Source organism: Squalius cephalus, assembly GCF_949319135.1.
Source record: "Squalius cephalus genome assembly, chromosome: 21".
NCBI classification, from domain to species: domain Eukaryota; kingdom Metazoa; phylum Chordata; class Actinopteri; order Cypriniformes; family Leuciscidae; genus Squalius; species Squalius cephalus.
In genome coordinates this window covers 27,647,524-27,669,439 of record NC_137142.1, presented here as the reverse complement: position 1 = coordinate 27,669,439, position 21,916 = coordinate 27,647,524, and the positions used below count along the sequence as shown (strand labels likewise).

The 21,916-nt window shown below is 38.7% G+C and overlaps 1 protein-coding gene across 3 annotated transcripts; it reads left to right on the top strand.

Moving 5' to 3' along the window:
- The first annotated feature begins 391 nt into the window (after nucleotides 1-391).
- On the top strand, nucleotides 392-20,390 carry rab11fip5a (RAB11 family interacting protein 5a (class I)). Of its 3 annotated transcripts, none has more exons than XM_079855273.1 (6): nucleotides 511-1,092; nucleotides 8,240-8,751; nucleotides 9,656-10,391; nucleotides 13,235-15,919; nucleotides 17,223-17,352; nucleotides 19,222-20,390. In XM_079855273.1, the coding sequence occupies exons 1-6, from the start codon at nucleotides 716-718 to the stop codon at nucleotides 19,477-19,479; spliced, it is 4,698 nt and encodes a 1,565-aa protein (XP_079711399.1). In that variant the 5' UTR covers nucleotides 511-715; the 3' UTR covers nucleotides 19,480-20,390. The 3 variants fall into 3 exon arrangements, with proteins under 3 accessions (XP_079711400.1, XP_079711399.1, XP_079711398.1); XM_079855272.1 differs by having other exon boundaries at nucleotides 13,004-15,919; XM_079855274.1 differs by lacking the exon at nucleotides 13,235-15,919 and having other exon boundaries at nucleotides 392-1,092.
- Nucleotides 20,391-21,916: the final 1,526 nt, after the last annotated feature.

Genomic DNA, 21,916 nt, shown 5'->3' with positions numbered 1-21,916 from the left:
TGTATAGAAATTGTGTCTCTCCTTCAATATTAAATTATTTATCTTCTTATTTTTAACTTTCAACAACTAACACATTTTTGAACATGACATCCTACTAAAGAATTCATTCATTTTTAATGGTTTTCAATGTGGCCCAAAATTGACAAGAGAATCCTGGTGGGTGAAGTTTTTCAAGATAGCATGAGGGTTAAAACCCTGCCCTGTATCAGAGCGGTTCCCAGTTTAAACTCCGCGCATCCTCGTATATCTGCAATATTATGTCATCGTAAGGCAGTGTTCGGATTCTCACGCAGGATAGCTCGCCTGGACGGCATTTTCGCAAGTTCGACAGCGAACGACTGTTTATTCAATCTGAGGTTGCCAAGTGAAACTGCTTTTCTTAAATGCACACGAGAGAACGTGTATTTGAGCAACACGCATGCAGCATGATGTAGCCGGGGTACCGTACCGCTTCTAGTCACTTCCTTGTCCTGCGGAGAAGATAAAGCAGTGACGTCGGTGGACCGGTCTGCACGGTGGCTGTAACGCTGCAGAGGGAAACCTGTCCGCCCGACCCGGACACAAACCAGCCACTTTATCGAGAGCTGAATCTTAAAAATGTTTCACTGTGGACCACGACGACAGGCTGGCGGTTACTAAGCGACGCTCGACCGGGAGATCAGCCGCTATCAGCTGCCCCACTGTCTATGTGTCCGTGTGCGGTGCACCGGTGACCATGTCCTTGGTGAAGAATGACGAGGAGCATCGATGGGTGCCAACGCACGTGCAGGTAACTGTGCTACGGGCCCGAGGGTTGCGCGCGAAGGGTAAACACGGCACCAGCGATGTGTACACCATCATCCAGCTGGGCAAAGAGAAATATTCCACGTGCGTGATGGAGAAGACTACGGACCCGGAATGGGGCGAGGAATGCGCGTTCGAGTTGCAGCCGGGGATCCTGGAGGAGGGAGGGCGAGACGCGTACCCACCCGGTAGTGGCGACCTGACCCTCACCGTTATGCACCGTGCTCTCATAGGACTAGATGTGTTCCTGGGCCAGGCTGTTATACCGGTAGATAAAGCCTTCCAGAATCGGAAAAGCATGAAAAACGAGTAAGTTTGTCTTTGCATTGACTGTTTATGTATTTATACGTCTGAAGCAGCAGCTGTGGCTCAAGGAATAAGGGTTAATATGTGCCATTAGCCCAGTCGGATATGTCTTGCTCAGACTCAGAGTGCTGCAATCTGTTCCTCTGCAGTCACGCCCTCTTAAGTGGGCCTGGATGTTGACTGAGGAAAGTAGGGGAATTTTCATTGGTGTTTTCCTTTCCTGTTTCTGGAGGCTTATCAATGGTACAAATGTTGAACTTTTTTCTCATCAAACACTGCTGATTCAACCCCTGAGACCTGAAGATGGGTGTGTCCCACAAGGGAGACAGCCTAAATGTGTTAAAGGGTTAGTTCACCCAAAAATAAAAATGGTGCCAGGTGTATGACTTTCTTCTTTCAGCCAAACACAGAGTTCTATAAAAAAAATTATCCTGTCTCTTCCAAGCTTTATAATGGGAGTGAATTGTACCATTTTTTTTTTGAAACCCCAAAAAGCTCATCAGTCCATTATAAAAGAAATCCATACAGCTCCAGGGGGTTTATAATGGCTTTCTGAAGCGAATCGATGCGTTTTTGTAATGAAAAATATCCATATTTATAAATTTATAAACTAAAATCACTGACTTCTGGTTACGGCCATATGCAAGTCGAGTTCCGGCAGAAAAGTGACCCCTGACCCGACGCATGATGAACGCGGAAGCGCAGAGGATAGAGCAAAACAAAACACCAGTCACGAATTGGAAGTCTAAAACAAACATTTTAAAGAGAAATGTCAAAGGATTTCGATATAAGAAAAGAGAAGCTTGAGTTTGTTGCTCAGCCCTATTAGTTTGAACCGCGAGAGGCATCAAAGCTTATGCTACTCCTACATCCTACGCCGGGTCAGAGGTCACTCTTATGCCGGAACTCAACTCGCACATGGTCGTTCCCAGAAGCCAGTGATTATAGTTTATAAAGTTATAAAATTTTTTTTTTTTTCTTACAAAAACGCATTGTTTCGCTTCAGAAGGCCTTTATTAACCCCCTTGAGCTTTATTAACCCACTGTTGTGGGCTTCAAAATCTAAGGTACCATTCACTCCCATTATAAAGCTTGGAAGAGCCAGGAGAGTTTTAATATAACTCCAATTATGTTTAAATTTTTACAAATTAGTTTCAAGCTGCGTTCATATGTGGTTTGAAATCCTATTCAAATCTCATTTCTGAAAATCTGTTTTATTCTGACCGTTCTGATTGGATTTTGCATAGCTTTTTTACTCACGCCACGTAAACACGTCAGATGTCATTACAGAAACAAGGGTGTGTTGTCGATGTGCAGGTCGCTCAGAAATTATAATGGAGATATCACTGTGGTCCAGTGATGAGGTGATGCCGCACGAGTCCTCCAGTCACTGCTAGTCGGCCTGGTCAAAACCCCTCTTTGAATTTTGAGACTGGCAGAGACGGCAGCATGGAATAAAGTTGCTCATGTCAGCCTCCTGCGTTTCTGCCGCTGCTTCATTAGACGTAGTAGTCCAGCTATTTCGAATAACGAAAGTGTGCTGCGGCGGGGCACACAAATCGGATCTGAACAGTTGCGATACACAGTGCGGACAGTTAATCATTTAGATCAGATTCCATTCGGATACACAAATAAACAGATTTGGACTGACAGTTTAAACATATCGAGGGTGCCCAGGATCAGTGTTGAGAAATGCTTGTTTAGATCTGTATTTTTCACATCTGCCTGATTCAGTAATGTGTCATTGCTTATGCGAATGAACAGTCTAGTTTTGCTCTGTCAGCTTTCTGATTATGTAAGATAAAGGCACAAGCAGGAAAATGAAGGCTTGGGTCATGTGCTGACTCTACCAGGTGCATCAGGGCTCTTTACCCACAATGCCCCTTTTTTGTGGGTTTCAGCACAATCGCATGGCAATATGTAACTATTTCACTTTTTGGGGAATTTTTGGCTAATTTGTATGAATTTCCACAATCTTATTCATACTTTTTCATTTCATTGATCTCTCCTTTTCATTTGATCTGCGTACACTCCAGTGTGTAGGGGCGGGGTTAGGTATAGACTCTTTTTATGCTTACTTTTTTCAAAATAAATAGTTTTTTCCCCCGTAAGATTCACTTGGTACAAATTAATATGAGATCGTCACCTGTTTTCTCGAAATGGGGTTTGCTCTTCTTTCGTTTATGCTAGAATCTTAGTGATTCAAAGGTGGTTAACATTTAAGTTTCCTAACAAAATAAAAGTATCTCACTATTAATTAATTAATTTAACATGCATTGACTGCAGTGTAGCTACTAAACTCATGTAGCATCTCAAACCATTTTAAAATGCATTTTTTATACTTACAAAAATAATTTGCTACAATGCACGACCATTTGTCAGCTACAGGATGTGCCATACTTGTCCATTCACATTAAGATATTATCTTCCAGTAACCAAGAGTTTTTGAGCAATAACAAAAGCATCTGTGGTATTAGATAACAGATATCAGAGCCTCAGAATAGCTCAAGATGGATGCTTGATCAGACCAGTGGAGCATGACTTCTTCATGTTTCATTTATTTATACATTTTTGAACATTTCTCATTCATCCTGAGGCTAAAGAAAATATATTCTTATGCGTTTCACTGTAGCATGCAGAGGAAAGTGTTTTAAGATGCATTTTAACCTGTGTGTAGAGTCTGCATATATTTATGTGTATGATTCTGAGGATATCTATTTTCCTGTGTGGTTGTGGATGAGTGAGCCTCTACACTATATCTAGACTCTACAGCTGTGAGATATTTATTCACAGTATACGCCCCACTTCCTGTAACTGGCCACCAAATATGAAATCATTTATTTGTAGGCTATTATATAGAGGCCCTTCAGTGCTCTTCTGGTACCACTCCTGTTGAGATGTAACCAGAACGGATGTGTTTAACTTATTTAAAAGGTTTTAAAAAAAGGTAGACCTACTCCTTTTTGTATAAGACACAAATAGGTAGTAATACCTCAAGGTCATGTGACACAATGATAATTATTTTGTAACTGTATACTAAGGCCTACATAATGCTCCCAATTAAATGTATGCACAGGAATGACATTTTAGCCATAGAGGGATAGGCTAGTTCGCCCCAAAATGAAAATTTACTCACCATTAAGTTGTTCCAAACCTGTATAAATTTCTTTCTTCCATTGAACACAAAAGAAGATATTTTTAAGAATATTGGTAACCAGACAGTTGACGGCACCCATTGACTTCCATAGTAGGAAAACATACTGTGGAAGTCAGTGGGGCCCATCAGCTGTTTGGTTACCCATATTATTTCCTGTTCAGCAGAAGAAAGAAACTCATACAGGTTTGGAACAACTTGATGGTGAGTAAATGATGACATAATTTTTGGGTGAACTATCCAAAATCGCTCACTTTCTTTTTATTTCTTTTTTGACTAGACCAGATGCACAGATTCTCACAGGCTCTGACTCAAAGATGTGTGTAAATTAAGATGTTACATTTTTAGGATAAATATTTTTTAGCCCATATAATCTACAACCCCAAAGTTATACATGGAAGAACACTTGAGCCAAAACCATCAGGCCTGGGTAGCAGACCTCTATTCTCAATTTACCTAATGCACTAAATGTTGACACTGAGGGTTTAATATTTGCTGTATATGTTGCTCACTTCTTGGTTCCTGGTGATTTCCAGATTGCGTGTTGGTATCTCCCCTTGTTTGTGTAGGTGAGGTGTGTCGGGTACTGATGAATCATGTAGTTAGTGTGTGGGTTGGCAAATTACCATTGTAAGACGTAACGATTAGATTACTCTTGACTCTGCACTTCATGATTAAAACTTGAATCCGTCAGATGTGAGTTTTCTATACTTGGCACTGATATAAAAAAGTGTTTCCATGTATTTACAGAATTTTTCTTTAAAAGACCACACAGTGAAAGAGCTAGTTCCGCTGGATGCCGTGTAATAAAGCCCACATCTAACCACACTGGGCAGGAGTCTGCTGCTCACCACAGAGGTGAAATGATTGTAGCGTTGAATCTGGGTTATTCACATTGATACTGGAACTAGTGGGTGTTTGGAGCCCATTGGTTTGGTGTGGTAAACATAAAAGATGCTACAAAGGAAACAAAAGGACTGATTTGACTTGCTGACTAGACGCTTTTGAATCTTAAGCTCTTCAAAGACACAGGCAGTTACATTTTGTGTTTCAACCACCACACAAAGTTTTTAATAAAAAGTAAAAGAAGACAAAATATTCAGTAACTAATTTCTAGTTTAGTAGGTTTATGTTGCTTTTCTTTTACTTAGTTGGCCAGACATTGTTTGATCACACCATTGTGCATAATACAGTTAATAATTCCTCTTGTAACTTAATAAACTTTGCAGAAAAGGTATTGTAGAAGCTTTTACTTCAGTTAAGTTCAGGTGGTAAAGGAAAAATGGTGGCTTAATTTATTTCACATTTTGTACATTAACACTTGTACACTTTGTCTGCAAAATTGTACAAAAAGGTCTAATTTGTTAACAAAAAGTTAATGCAAACTAACAATAAAAAAAAAATATATATATATATTTTTACAGCATTTTTTAATCAATTGTTAATGGTAGTTTATAAAAACGTCCATGATCATTTTAGTTCACAGTGCATTAACTAATGTTGACAGATATTTTTGATCTTAAAAATGTATTAGTAAATGCTGAGATTAACATTAATTGAGGGGCCGTTTACACAAAACTGCTTTCAACTAAAAACAGAAAACTTTTTTATGCGTTTTAGCCGTTCATTTACACGACAACAGGGTTTTGGAGGCCTGAAGACGCAGACTTTTGAAAACTAAACCTTTATCGTCTCTGTGTAAACTCCAAAAACACGAATTTGTGAAAACAGTGACGTCATAGACCTAGAAGGAGAACGTTGATTTCCTGTTAGAGACTCATTATTTTGATAGTCTTTGATACTTTGCCATGACATCGCAAGGCCGGTATATTTTTCTGTTTGTGTGTATGTGTGTGAATATTTGTGTTTCCCAGATGAACTGCGACTGATAACATTTTAATTTGCTTTGGAATCAGAACATCAAACTACCCTCATTTCAAGCCATAGTCCAATGAGACAGTGTGCATGTGTCTACATGTTGTAAAATGTACATTATGAATTATAAGTGACATACACTCTGCAAAAAGAAAACAAGAAAAGAAACGTCCTCTCTCCTCACTTTCAGCTATATATGGATTTGGATGGAATCCAAGTTATAATGTTCATCAAATCTACATATAGTTCAACCTACATACAGTAGTGTCTGCATATTCAATTGGAACTGGAGAAATTATTTTTAACACTGAAAAAAATAATAATGTATGTATCACCTTTACTAATTGCAATATAAAACAACATATCCCAGTGTCACTTCAATGTGATTCTACCACAGCAACAGAAGTGCACTGGATTAATGCCAAATGTGTTTATTAGTAAATGTGAATAATTAATGGGCATTCATGTGTGGGTGGATCCGCCTATCTGTTCATCTGTTAATTGGTTAATTGTTTTCTTTTAATGTGTCAGCCAAGTTTCTAACAATAAGAAAATTGTGTATTAGTGTGTGTGTGTGTGTGTGTGTGTGTGTGCTGTCTCTTGGAGTGTCTAGAAAAGCGATAATGCTGATTGAAGAAAGCTGACCTTCTTGTCCCAGCTCTGCTCTTGTCAGCGTGTGTGTGTGTGTGTGTGTGTGTCTGTCTGTATGTGTTTACATGAAGAAAAAAAAAAACGAGTATCAGGAAATCCTCAATTAATTTAGCAGGGAGACCTTTTGATCTAAGTTCAAACATAAAGCTTGTGTATTTGTGTTTGCTTGAAAATGAAAACTGTATGTGCATGTGAATGTAGGGGAAAGGGCACTTGGCAAAACATTGGAACATCAGATCACTTAATCTATCCTTCAAGTTCAACCTTCAGTAGATTGACTGCTAGAAATATAATGTTTCTCTCACAATTCCACCAATCCAAAAGACAGACATTTTTCAGTGTAATATTAAAATACCGGTAAAGGAACTGATAAGCTGATAATTATTTTCATGTTATAACCGTTAAATGGCCGGTATTAAAATCCATACTAATTTTTTTTCATTTTGTTTTTTTTTCATTTAAAAGTCTAAATCAATCAAATTAAAGGAATAGTTCTCAATGGATTAACTTCATGTGGAAATTTGATGACGGCAAAGCTATTCTAAATGTAGAAATAGGAAATGAGCATTCAAAATTAAATGTATATTATCATAATATCTGTCAATGTTTATTTTGTATATTACAGTTATATATAATGTCAATATAATATTGGTGTAGACTGTAGATACCCTGAAGATCTCCTTTGAAGCCCACCTTATGTTTTTTGAGGATTCTTTTGAAGATTCATATTTTTTAATCTAAAGTATGTATGTGTCTTCCTAAATCATCACACATCACTGAATATAAAAAATGGCAAAGGTTTCACAATGTAAAAATGTAATACAAATACTGCAGATATGCAAGGTCAGCATTCATAGCTGAAATTACTTTTGGCTTAGCAATATTTGGAAATGAATGAACTTGTTTTTTTTTTTTTAGATGTCTAATACTTTGATGCTTTGTTTTGATCTCTCTTAGTATATTGTTCTCGTTTAAAGTAGCCTATTATTTGTTCTAACAGAGTGAGAAGATGTACAGCAGTGGCCAAAAGTAATGTCCGGCCTAGGAAACTTGGCATCTTCACCCTTTATTCAAATATTATTAACAATTTGTTAAAGATGTTGTAAGCATATGGTAAATTTATTTGTGAAAACACACAATGAAACATGCCAAATTGTGTGGACATGATTTTTGGGCAGGCCGTCATACAAACTTATGAACATGCAAAAACGAATCCGTGTTCAGGTTTTTTTTTTTTTTTTTTTTGGTAAAATAAAACCTTTTTGCCAAATAATTTTGTCAGATAAATACCTTAACCAACTTTAATGTTTTGATTTTCCCTCATATGTAAAATATTTAAAATATATAAAATATTTTCCTCATATTTTGTTGGTTTATTTAAACTTGTCATTAAAATTTAAAAACAAAATTTGGCCACTATATCATTTGTGCCTCCCTTTAACAGTTTTCTTTACTCATTATTGTTCATAGGTGGCACCTGCTGCATTCTAAAACTGGCAAAAAGGAGAAGGAAAGAGGGGAGCTTCAGTTGACTGTGCAGTTCACTCGGCACAACCTGACGGCCAGCATGTATGACCTTTCCATGAAGGACAAACCTCGCTCTGCTTTCGACAAGCTCAGAGAACGCATGCGGGCCAAGAAACGCTCTAGAGAAGAAGATTCCTCTTCCGCCATCGTCTCTGGAGGATATGGGTCAATGGTAAGTGTGCGGGGGCGGCTGCCAAGTGATGGGGGCGGCGAGGAAGACTACGAGGATGATGAAGGCGGGGAGATCCGCAGGAGTAAGATGAGAAGTTTTTTCCTGCGTGGGAGGTTGAGGAAGTCTTCAGACACACGCTCAAGCACGTCACTGGGCTCCGAGAGCAGCGAGTCTTCATCGCGGGGCGGAAGCCTCAGCCCGACGGCAGGAATCAGCGTGGTGGTCTCAGATCTGTCCAACTCTCCGAGTAACAGCAGCAACCTGACTGCAGACAGCAGTCCAGGTATGCACAACAGCATTTGATGTTTTTTAAAGGATTATCCTGGGTTCAGTACAAGTTCAACTCAATCTATATAAAAATTTATCTCAACTTATGTGTCTTAGAGACGTTGCCACAGTTCTTCTGGATTTAGTCCGCCATTTGAATATGCCTTATATACACACTACACACACACACACACACCCCACCGGTGTAGAAAAACATGTCCACACACACACACACACACACACACACACACACACACACACACACACACACATACATACATATTATAGAAATACAAACCTTTATGTTACATGCGATTAATCAATTTGACAGCACTAATACTAGTATATACTTTTGGTAACACTTTAGGGTCCAATTCTCACTATTAACTTGTTGTTTATTAACATGCATATTACTAGGATATTGACTTTTTATTGGTACTTACAAATCACATATTAATGCCTTATTCTGCATGGCCATATTCTACATCCTTTAATCCTACCCAATACTTAAACTTAACAACTACATTATTAACTATTAATAAGTGTGACCCTGCTTTTATTAAAATATAAGCTTCACATTTCTGCATTTAAATCCTTCAAAAATTGGCCCCATTAAGTTATATTGTATGTACCACAAAAAAATTATTTGGATTTATCCCTCGTTTTCTTAAATAAATAAACTCAACCTTTGGGTTAAATGTCAGACTTATCTCTTGTGACATATGCTGGACTCTCCAGTCATTCCAATCCTTTCTTACAGTCGACTGCATACTTGCATTCAGATCTGCCTCCATCCAATCAAGTCCCCATGCTACATTTTGTTTTTCAATAATCTGTTTCACTCGGATGTGTGACATGGAAAAGATGTTACTCCATTACAGTGCGACTTTAAGAAAACAATAAAACTCTTTCTCTTTCAGAACACACAGTGGCTCCCTCACCACAGGTTTCTCCTGTCAGACATATGATGTACGACATCAGCTTACCAGTGCCTCATTCTGTGACGTCAGAGAACGACACCCCTATTCTACTTCCTTCAGTGTGCGTGAACGGGAATCCGGTGGAAACGTCTCCTCTTACTCACCACCCGCCGTCACTCATACTACAGCAACCTCAACGAGAGTCAACCAAACCAGTAACTCAGTCAGGTCAACCACAGGCAACCAAGCTGCCAGTTAAGCCTCAGAAAACTCAATCAATTGAACAGAAATCCCAAGAAACCCGGCTATCCAAGTCCGAGTCAAAGCCAAGGCCTGAGCCCCAGCTCCCAGCCCTCGGGGTGCTTCAGAAGGGCTCTTCTCTCTCCCTCTCCCTACAGAACCTCCCTCGCCGTGGGGAAGAAAAGCAAAACGGCGGCCCTGTGGATGGCCGTCGCTGGTCATTCGATAAACCCGGAGAGGAAGAAAAAGCTGCCATCGTAGCAGCATTAGAGCATGCTGGAAGAGTTACGGATGAGGCGGGGATGGAAACAGTGATACCTGCTGGAGAGACAGAGACTCAGAGCAAGAAAAGGAGGGGCCTGTTTTCACACGAGAGAGGTGATTTGGCTGGGAAAGGGCCAATCAGGAGTAAAGAGGAAGCAGAACACGCTCAACCACTTGTAGAAGTCAAACACAAAGGATGGTTCGGCTCCAAGGACTCGCACAGTAAACCCAGGTAACTTACTTTTGCCATATTTATGTTACAGATGCCAAATAGAAGCGTGTGCATGTGTATTTGTGGTTCGGCGAGAGTAAACGCTGTGACATACAGCCATAGATTTAGTTTCAGCATCTGCATTGCAGAGGAAGGTGTTGCCTGGAAACCTGAACTCTTGAATTATTTCCTTTAACTTTCTTTCTTTCTCTCTCTCTCTCTCTCTCTCTCTCTCTCTCTCTCTCTCTCTCTCTCTCTCTCTCTTTCACACGTGTTCTCCCTAAATACCAAGCTATGATTTCTCAATTTTAATCGGAAAGTGATATTTTTGTATTGCAGACAGATGGATCTGAATGTGTGTGTGGGAGTGTTTGTGTTCGCTATGAATGGGAGGAGTCAATCAGTTTAAATCTGTCACTGACCTAAACCAGTATAACTACATTCTTGTTTCTGGTGTAGGTGTGTATGCTGTCCATTGTTTGGTAAATATTTTCTTTTTTCATGGGTGATGGTGATCACACTCTGTTTCATTTTTCTGAGCTTTGGTTTGGGTTTTTGAAAAGCAGGGAAGTGCCTCTTCTGTGCAACAAAAACGTGCACACACACGCTCATAAACTGCATTAACTTTTGCAATTGCAAAAACTGGCTAATTAAACAAATCCCTGCATTAATTGCTAAAGGTTGCAATTATGTCACATCTACAAAAAATGAAAACTTGAGAGGAAAATAGAAAGCAATATTGACTAATTAAGGTCTGTGAATTCTAGGCTTATTAAATTAATCTCATGTTGAAGTTTCCTGCTGAGGTCTTGGTGCAAATTCCACAGTGAGCTTCATTATGTTGTACTCACTCTGTAGGGCACTTGAAGTGAGATTACCCAGAAGAGAGCAGCATTACATCTCATATTTTCACATTTGGTACATGTGCGAAGACGTCATTGTCACTTTATTTTAAATCCTATTTATTAAACAAAACAGGCGAATACTTTTGCTTCCAATTTTGTTCTTTTGTGTCTTTGATTTTGAAAGTCCAAGTAAAACCTTCTCCTTTAAAATAATCATACTTGGTTTGACTTATCATAAACTGCACAATTCTTCATTGAAATGACAGTCATCTGTACTCTTCGCTAATGGCCCTTAGGAAGGGTTTTTGGCAGAATTTAGTTGCTTACATTTGACCCTACTAAATGCGCCATATTTGCGCACACATGTTTGCATACTTGCATCTGTATCTGTCAAAGATGCAGAATTCCTTTTGGAATTTGATACTTGATTATGTAAAGATCAAAAATAAACTGTTTACTATACAAATTTATTGACTCATTGTTGAGCCTAGTTGGTGCGCGCTTATTAATGCATATTCAGTTATTATGCACAAACATATTTACAGGTAAAAATTGCACTTCTGCTGTTACTGACATTAATTGCATAATAATTTATGGTGGAATTTCAATGCAAAAAAACCCACAAAAATTCATCAAATAGCAGTGCCATTTCTGGGCTGCAATAATTTGAACAAAGTCCCTTGAAATTCTGATTGGAGTGAGATAAACGGATTTACACACATAGATCTCAAAGATAATATAATCTATGCTGATCAAGTTATTATTCACCCATGAAATGTCCCATAACAGACTAAATCTTCATGGCTAATGACCTATTAAATGGATACAGGTTAAGCCTTGACCTAACATAAAAACAGTTTTCTTTTGAAAATCACCATTTACAATGCAGTTTAGCTCACAAGTATTGTTAATATTTTCCTAAGCAACTGGCTTCTAGCATGTTTTTATTAACTGTGACATCTAGTTCAAATGATTTCATAGGTATTTCTTTTAAGTTTAGCTACTGGAACATGTCAAATACCCCAACCAATATCACATGCGCTCTTATGTTTACTTGCTTGAAGCAAAAAGTGATTTAGTTTATGTATGAACTTAACTAAAAGGGTAAAGATGTCAGTCTGTAAAAGTCTGTTGTTTGCTCAAGCTTTCTTTCTTTTTTCTATCGCTCACCTCCCCCTCTAGTACGGTTGGGTGATTTGTTATGGCCTTTTCAGTCTCAGCGTTTCTACATGTCTTAGTGTACTGCTTGCCACATCACAAGGCACTATTGCATGCTAATTCTTTAAACTTCATTTGAGTATGCATTAGTAAATTTATAAAACTGTAATATATTATTTGTCATATGGCATATTATCATGTGTATTTCCAGATGTTTGGCATTGCTTTTTAGGAAACTATCTGACCTTTTGCGCTCTGATTTTATACTGCACATAAAATTCATCATAAAATGTCAATAAGATATCACATATATACAAAAACAAACATACTATCCACAGTATGCACACTGGAAACTGCTTTTCTTTAAGGAGTTTTATGAGAAATATGATTTTGAGCACAACACAATTTTAACACAAATATTTAGTGCCCTCTACTTAGAAGTTTCCTATAGCAAACATCTTTTTTGTTTAGAATGCATGGTGCACAATTGTTTTTTTAGGGATTTTGCATTTTAAATGGTGAAGTTCACTGGTCATTGCACTTGGCCATCATTGTTTCTCACTGTTATTAAGGGTTTAATGGAGGTCACGGTTTCTAATGAAGTGCACTGTATATACCTTCCTTTCACAGCCCGCTGGTGTCTCCTCGGTCACACTCAGGTGCCAGTGCAATCTGTCCAATTGTACCCTTGAACTTTAATGACCCTTCACAGAGTATGGCTGACAAACACGCTAATCCCTTCACTTCTCTTCCACCCTTTTCTGAAGCCAATCCCTTCCTCCCATTTGCACAGCAGAATCCTTTTTTTCAGGAGCTTCATTCTGCTGCTCCTTTAACTCCCGATGTGCCCTCTCTCTTTAGCTCACAGTCTGGCGGTAATGCCACCCCAGATTTGCTAAGGATTGGAAACAAAAAAGGACCTTCCCAAATGGATTTTTCATTTGATCCTTTAATTTCTCACTTCGAGGGAAAGGATGAATTTGAACATTTAGCTGAGGATAGACTGAAGTCTTCAGATGAGGTGAATGAAACAAGGAATTTGGTTACACCCCCTCCTGTCCTTCTGAAAACAAATAATCAAGAGCCCTCAGGTGCTTTGGGTGGCTTAATGGTGTCGGATACAAATGATCTAACTGATTTAGAGCAAACTGCTTCAGCAAGTACTGTAGAGACACCCAAGGAAACTGCTGCTGACACAATTCAAGTTTCAGGGAGTGATGTTAATGTTATTTGCTCTAGTTCTGACAAGCCTGACCACACCGATCACGGGGCACATGGCTTCCCAGAATTTAATATGAATTTATCCGAAATCTCCTTACCCGAAAATTCCAGTTTAGATTTTTCTGAACTGAATACACTTGCATGCCCTTATCCTGCACTGTCACCTCGCTCCATGAATGAAGACCGTTCTGATGCTGCAACTCTTAAAGACCAACCAAAGATGTCCCTAAACTCACAAAATGCCAAATCAGATGTCACACAGCCATCATTATCAGAAGCAGACACTGTTGACCTTCTTCATAGTGTCTGCATTGAGTTCTCAGAGGGGGCGTCTGTGAATCCTGAAACATCACAGAGGCCCGAAGCACCCGAGTCTGCTACAGATATTGAGTCTGTGATAGACCATGAGGATCCTTTGCAATTCTGTAGAGACAACAGCTCAGGTGACACCCTGAAACAGTCCACTGTGAAATCTGAATCCCTAAGTGGAGATCTAGACCACCAGTCTATTGAGCCCTGTCTTTCCCCACAGAGTGATATCATTCCAGGTAATATAACACAATGTGATGAAGAATTTTGGAGATCAAATGCCTCACTCATTCAAACTGTGGCAGTAAGTGGAAAGTCCCTAGTTGAAACCACTGAGCTTTCAAGAAGCCATGTTCAGTCAGCACCGAGTTCCCTAGTGTCAGCTGCTTTGCCAGTGAAGAATGGGGAGAAAACAGAGACAGTTATGGACACCATGCTTCAGAATGAATCAGGAGATGGTCTCTTAGAGGGTGGGAGTAGTAAAGATATCCGTTCTGAAATTGATGAGTCTGTTCCTGAGAACCTATTTGATGGCCCTTCCTTTCCAAGGCTCTCAAAAACCATGTCTAATGACATGCAGGAGGACAAACAGAAAGTCAATGAATTGCCCACAAGTCCATGCAAGAATGACTTAACGGGTAATCTACTCGCCAGCATCAGTGAAGAGCAAGAAATAACAAATTCTAATGGGCCAACACATCCTGTAAGACATCTCCTTCCCACCACTGGAATTAGAACAGGGACAGACAAGGATGCATCAGATCCAGACTTTGTGCTCTCACCTGGCAGTGTGCTCCTCCACAGCCTGTACAAGAGTGCAGAATCAGACCAGTACATTACTTGTGTATCTCAGCAGGATTCAGTTTCCCCTAGCTTAGAGCTCACACAGGATGTGAAACCCAAACATAATTGGTCTGTAGAGGACACTTCAAAATTTGAGTCCTTGCCAAACCATATCTCTAATGCCATGCCAAAAGATGACACATCTGTAAAGGCTTTACCAGAAATGGCTTGTAAGCAAAATCAGGTCATAGAAGAAAACATTAAACCATTTCAAGAAGTCTTGCCAAAGCCAGAATCCCCTCAGGATGTTCAACCAATAAATTGCTTATTGGACCTCCTGCCAGAAACACATACCTTTACACCAAAATCAGCCCCCTCATGCAATACATCATCTGAGAACATGTCTGACATGATAAAGTCAGATTTTGATGAAGCAATGGTACAGTGCAACCCTTCAGCGGACAATTTTGAAAAATATGACTTTTCCAAAGATATGATGCCAATTGTTGTTACCTCAGATATGATAGCAGAACTTGAGGCTCAGCTCGCACCATTAGATACAGAAACATGTCTGGTAAATAACTGTAAAACCTGCCCAACGAAACAAAACGATTCCCAAGAACTGCAAAAAGACGAATCCCATAATATTAAATCGGTTGGGATTTTATCGGAGGGCAACCTACATTTAGCCAGGCTGACTGAACCTAACGAGTTTTTATCCGATTGTGCATTAGAACAAACCTCCAGTATCACACAGGACCTTGTCATAACTGATTCTGGCCTGAAAAACATCTTTCTACCCCAGCCAACTGAAACGCACCTTCTTTGTACTGTCACAAATCCAGTCGCCAACCTTGAATCTGCAGAGAGTCTAGATAGAAATGCTGAAATGTGGACAACCCCAGCTGGTCAAGATTTAGAGACACCTGACTTATTTCCAGTGAACTGGCCCTCTTTACCCCAGCCATCAGCACCTTCACTCTGTGAAGAGCCAACGCTGGCTTCAAGGCATGACCACAACCTTAACTTTACATCTTCTTTGTTCGACCTTTCACCTGTAGCTTCCTCAACACCACATATAGCAGTATTCCCCTTTCCCATAATTCCCCCTACCACAGCAGAGTCATTACCACGTCCAGAACATGCTCCTCTTCCTACTATGCAGCCTGTGAATTCTACATCATACAATCCTTTTATCCAGGATAAAACACAGACATTTGATCATCAGAGCAGGTGAGGTCTCAGTTCGTTTTGTTGTGGTTGTTATGGGAGATCGGCACATCTGGTGCACATCTAATGGGCACATCTGGAGATCTTTTTTTTAATTCCTTGGGCTTTCCAGTCACTTCCATTCAGCTTTAAAACTTATTGTCTTCAATGATGTTTAAAGGTAAAATCTGTAATTACTGAAACTGGTCATTTCCACAGTAATATGGAAATTTTGGCTAATGCTGACAACTAATAATTATTGGTAGGCAGGCCAACTAGAAAAAATATTTGACTGTTATGTATAGGCTTAAATATATTGGATCATTAAAAATTCTCATTTATTGGTTGATACAGATAAGACCGGCATATGGTCCATCCATGCTAGAAATGATTTAGGTGTTGGGATACAGCATTATAAACTGATGTTCCACATACATCTACTATTTCTACAGTCTTGCCAGTTTCAATAACTACAGATTTCCTGTTTTAGCAGATATGTGGTGCAAGGTATGTTTCTTGTGAAAATGGTGTTATGGGGTTGGGCAAGGTGTCTTTTGGGACTCCTTATTATATGTGCAATCGATGCACTTCACTTTCTCGGGTTGCAGGGTGACTCTCTTTCCCTTCATCCACATCTTCTCTCTTGTGTTAATTTGTTTGTGGTAGCAGCATGTCTACTGATTTCTCCATGGACAATCACACATAGGCTCACACTCTCTTGTGGATCCTACAGTTGGGATGGGGGAGCCTCACTTCAATTAGCAGGTGTTAACCAATTGAGTTACTCGGTTCGTTCCACAGGAAGCTTGCCTGAGTAAATTTTAGCTTCATATTTGTTTGCTTGATTACCCTTACTGCAGCTAGTCTAATGAGTTGTTGGATGATGACTGAAGATAACATTTATTGTGTCCTAGAAGAGATCTCCTTGTCTCAGAACTAAAGGCTGTTCTCACCAAGAACTATAACTTTAAAGATTATTATAACGATAATAACTTAATTAGCGTCCACACCAGCGGACGATATCATTCAGTTAATTCGTCTGCTGTTTTAATTGTTTTTTAAAGTAATTCCAATTATATTGTTTCTCTGTGCTGTTATAGTTGTTGTGTGAACTGCTATTCTTTTATATTCAGAACAATGTTTAGAACTATATCTTTATCATTATAGATATCTTCCTTAGTGTGAACAGGCCTTAAGAGCTTTTCTTGAAAACATCTTAAATGGTGTGCTATTGTGAATAAATTGATTGACTTATTATATTAAGCTATCACCATTCTTTTTTTGCCCTGTACCCTGTCTAATCTTGCTGTGTCAATATGTCTTTTAGTCCGCACCCAGTGAAGCCATTGACACCCCCTGATGAGAAAAGGTCAGAGGGTCGCTCCGTACTAGAGAAGCTTAAATCCACCATCCACTCAGGACGAAGTCACCACTCAGATCAGGATGCTGACAAGAAGGTACTGGCTACCTTTTGAGTAAACTGATTTAACACATGAATTCATTGACACTGATGAACCCAAAAACATTTTTGTCAGCTTTCACTTGTCATGTCTCCTTATTGGCATCTGAATACAGTTCAATACAATGCAAACATTTTTCCTACTCTGTCATTATTTTAGTAAAAGTAATATATTTGCACTATTTATTTCTAAAGTATTAGATGTAATTTTCCCACATGTTCTTCTGATCACCAAGACTGCATTTATTTGATCAAAAATACAGTAAAACGATACAAATGTGAAATATTACGGTTTAAAATAACCATTTTCTATTTCTATTTTCTATTTATTCCTGTAATGTCAAAACTGAATTTTCAGCATCATTACTCCAGTCTTCAGTGTCACATGATCCTTCAGAAATCATTCTAATATGCTGATTTGGCGCATTTCTTATTATCAACGTTGAAAAACAATTTTTGCAGAAACCATGCAATTTTTGTAGAAACCTATCATGCTCAGACATTTTTTTTATTTTTTATTTTTCTTTTTAAAATTTAGATGAACATTCTTTAAATATTAATTTACTAACATAAACATGTTTAAATATTAATCAAATTAAAACAAGCACTACTACTAGTAGTTACTACAATGTAAAATAGTACATCTATAAACTAATTTCAATTGAGGAAACCAATTGCTTCAATTCGTTTAAGTTTACAAACCAATAGTTATGAGTTCTGTAAACTTATTTCAGTTGAGTTCACTAAAAGAATATTTCCTAAAATACAATTAAACTTCACTCAAATATTTGATGTTGCTGAAACTCAACTGAATTGATTAAAACTATTCAATTTAAACTCCATTGACTCAATGCCCTTATAGTTACCTGTTAGTTAGCTAGCTACTTAGCAGGCTAATGCTTAACGTGCTAATACCACAACAGTCTGAAATTGAAAATTTCTCTATTATATAGCGTGCGAAAAACAGAACGCCAACAAAGTAGTATGTCCAAATACATAGTATTCGAAAAACAGTGAAAAGTCCCCGGATGACCTACTACTTCCGGCGAGATTCTGAAGTGCACATTCAATGGACACTTTACTATCCCATGAGGCCACGGGAGGGGATTTATGAATGGAGGTGAAGCGACTCAACTGACGCTGGTAGGTCACATGATAATGATGGATGGCGGATGTAGTACGTCCGGATTACATTCATACTACACATATTCATACTAAATAAAACATCCTTTTTCGCAAAGTAAGTTTAAATACAAATGTAGTACCTACTCGGACAGTACATGACTTTGGTGGCACCGTATCACTGCATTGGTAAGTGCAGTTACTACTTTAAAACAAAGCAGTGTATAGTCTTATCATGTTTTGGCCCATCCTCGAGCTAACCACAGGCTCTACTCTTCAGCACAATGGTAACTCCCCAAAAACTCAGACATAACAGAAAACCTTTTAAATCCCAACATAGCAACAATAGACACTAACAGATCTCTACCTGCATTAATCTTGTGCAAAAACATAAAATAGCATTTCATTTAACACTTACTCTTTCTACAGAGTCTGAAGCAAAGTATGCTGGGAACTAGAAATCTGCCTTAAGCTTGATTCAGTTTGAGTTCTACTTAATATAATCAGTTATTGAGTTCACATAACTTTTTCTATTAAGTGCAATGAAGTTTCAGTAATATTTGAGTGAATTAACCCCTTTCATTTAATGAATTTGAGTGTTAGGTTTTGCAGTGTACTTCTATGATAGTTGTCATTTAAATCCATCACCATGATCACAAATCAAAATATAATTCAGAAGTGACTTTTTTTCTCAACTTCAAAATAGTCTTGCAATTTAAATCTTTGCTTGTCTTTCTTGTTTTAGCCGCTAGTGGAGGGAGGAGGCTCGTACTATCACCTGAACCACAGCGATCTGGTTAAATTGCTGATCCAGCGCGATACTGAGCTCAGGCAGGAGCGGGAGGACTACGAGAAGCGAAGGGCGCTGCTGGAGAAACGTGAGACGGAGATAAAGAAGATGAAGCTTCTGATCCGAGATCTCGAGGATTACATCGACACGCTGCTCGTACGCATCATGGAGCAGACCCCCACGCTGCTGCAGGTCCGCAACAAGATGAAATGATACAACAAACGCCTTCACTATCCTTCCATAAATCCCAGGTGTACGTCACAATCTTGCACTGCTACAGCAACCATATAAATGTAGAGAGGTATCTGGAGCTAGGTGATGGACATGGAGGAGAGGGTGTAGATTTGCTGTTCTTAACTGTGTCCGAAAATACCTGGGCTTCTATGGGGTCTGTATAGTACTGCAGGTTTGCATTGATGGTTAAAGGTCGGCACTCTGCTGCTAAACTTCAAAGCTGGTATGATCCATTCACTCACCAGACATGTCACTAAGATACATGATAGTCCAGCTAAGCACCAAAACCACCCGTCAGTCGAAAGGAAGGCAAGACTGTGACGTGCCAGTCTTCTAGTGCTAGTGTGAATGGTTTTTAATGCACGAAGAAAAGCATTGCTTTATCTTTCGTTTTGTTTTCTATCACGTTTTGACATGTAACGCTCAGCTGCTTAAACAAAAGAACAGGTTTGAGAACTCGAGGTGGCTCGAAAGCGTGCGAGAGGGAGCGTGAGACGAATCAGCCAGTTTTGAATCTGCTTGTGCCTCCCTACATGTCCCTGCACTTTACTTAAGAGCTTAAGGGCAGAGGCTCACACCAACCGACCTTCTAGCTTTGTTTTGTAGGTCGGTGTCCTTCCTCTTCCTTCCTTTGCTTGAGCCAATGCACGTACATCGCTGCCAGTGCTTTCAGGTGTAATGAATAGGATATATAATACTGTATTCATTGCATATATGCCACTCGGACAAAATGCCAAATGCTGCCTTATCATACAGTATTTTCTCCATTCTGTTGTCGCTTAACTCATCACTTTTAATTAAATTGCACATTATATTACAAAAAAAAGGTGATGAAGTGTTCAAAGTTTAACTTTCCCCAAGACTGTTAAATAACAAAATGATCAAATGGATCTGAAGAGAGAACGAAAGCCATGAAAATGCAAATGCCAGAAACTATCTGCTCTAAATTAACGTTACAGGATTGTCAATACCGCAACGGCTCTGTTAATGTCACTGTAATGTTATTCTGGTGTTTTTATGATGTTGCCACCATCAGTGTTGCCACTGTCTGTGTACAATGTAGCACTATATGTAGATATGTGATAGAGGCGTAGGCCGCAGCACTTTCAAACCTCACACTGAGGCATTTGCAACAATTCTTTCTCAACAGCTTAGGAAGTGCACACAGTCAAACGCACACGTTCATTGCACAGACTAATAATCCTCTAAACACAGGATATTAACGGTGTTTCAGTGCTAGTCCCTTCTAGAAAGCTTGAGATTTATCAACATATTTCTGTGATTAGAAGCAGTTAAGGACTTGTGTGCTCTGAAGGTTTGTCTCTCAGACTATTGAAGGTGGATCAATGAATGTTCATATAATAAGGATTAAACTTAAAAGTTTACAAGTTTTCAAGAATATGTTACGTTTTAATCATGCAAATATCTATTTATGGTTTTTTATTGTATTTTGCTTTGTGGGAAGGTCTTCTGTCACCTTTATTTTGGGGTGGTAATAAGATTTGTACAATCATTTATTTTATTTTATTTTTTGCTCATTTTGTTGAATGCTGTTTATGTACATCATGATTACTAAAGCCTAGGATTCCCTTTCTAAAGGTCAGTAGTAACAGAAAGCAATAGATGTGAAGGCCAGGCTTTTGCAGAATTTAAGAGATTCATACTTTTCTAGGTCTAAACAGATGGAATGTAATACGAAATATTTGCTTAGATTGCCACTGTGTCGAACAACAGTTTATATAATAAATATTCACAAACACACACAGCCTGCAGCCTATTAAGAAAGTGTTCAAGTGCCCTTGGCTGAATGATATCATGAGATGTGTCATGAGATGTGTGTGTAGAAGAAGATTTGTATGCTTTTAATGGTGAAGTTGATAATCAAAGCTACATTTTATGTAGTACAAACTCTGGAACTTGCAAATAAAAATTTGTGTTTACTAGACTACATTTCATTTTATTTTTAGAGGTGCGGAATGTCCTTTTTCTTTTAAGGTGATTTAAAACCTAGATATTTTTTAAAGAATTACAAAGGGGTTATTTTAAAGTTGTAAGAATGCATTGGAAAGAAGTTTGATGCCCGAATCCTCATTCTTAAAAGTATAGGCTCAATTCTTCCTTCTTGGTTGTAAATTTCAGTGGATGAGAATGGCATAAATTAACCTCACATATTAAGTAGCGTATAAGCACCGAACATGATAGGAATGTTCAGATGAACAATTTGTTTTAGGTGCAAAATATTTGAAGTGCTTCCCTGAGGTGCTGTTTGGTTGGATGTTTAGGGTGTAGTTACATGAGTGTCCACTGGAGGTTGTGATGTATTTTTTTAATTCAATGCCTCATCTGAGAGATGTTCAATTGACTTTTGGTGTACTCTTATGCATCTCTGCTAGGAAAAGGTCTCTGTTGATGAAAT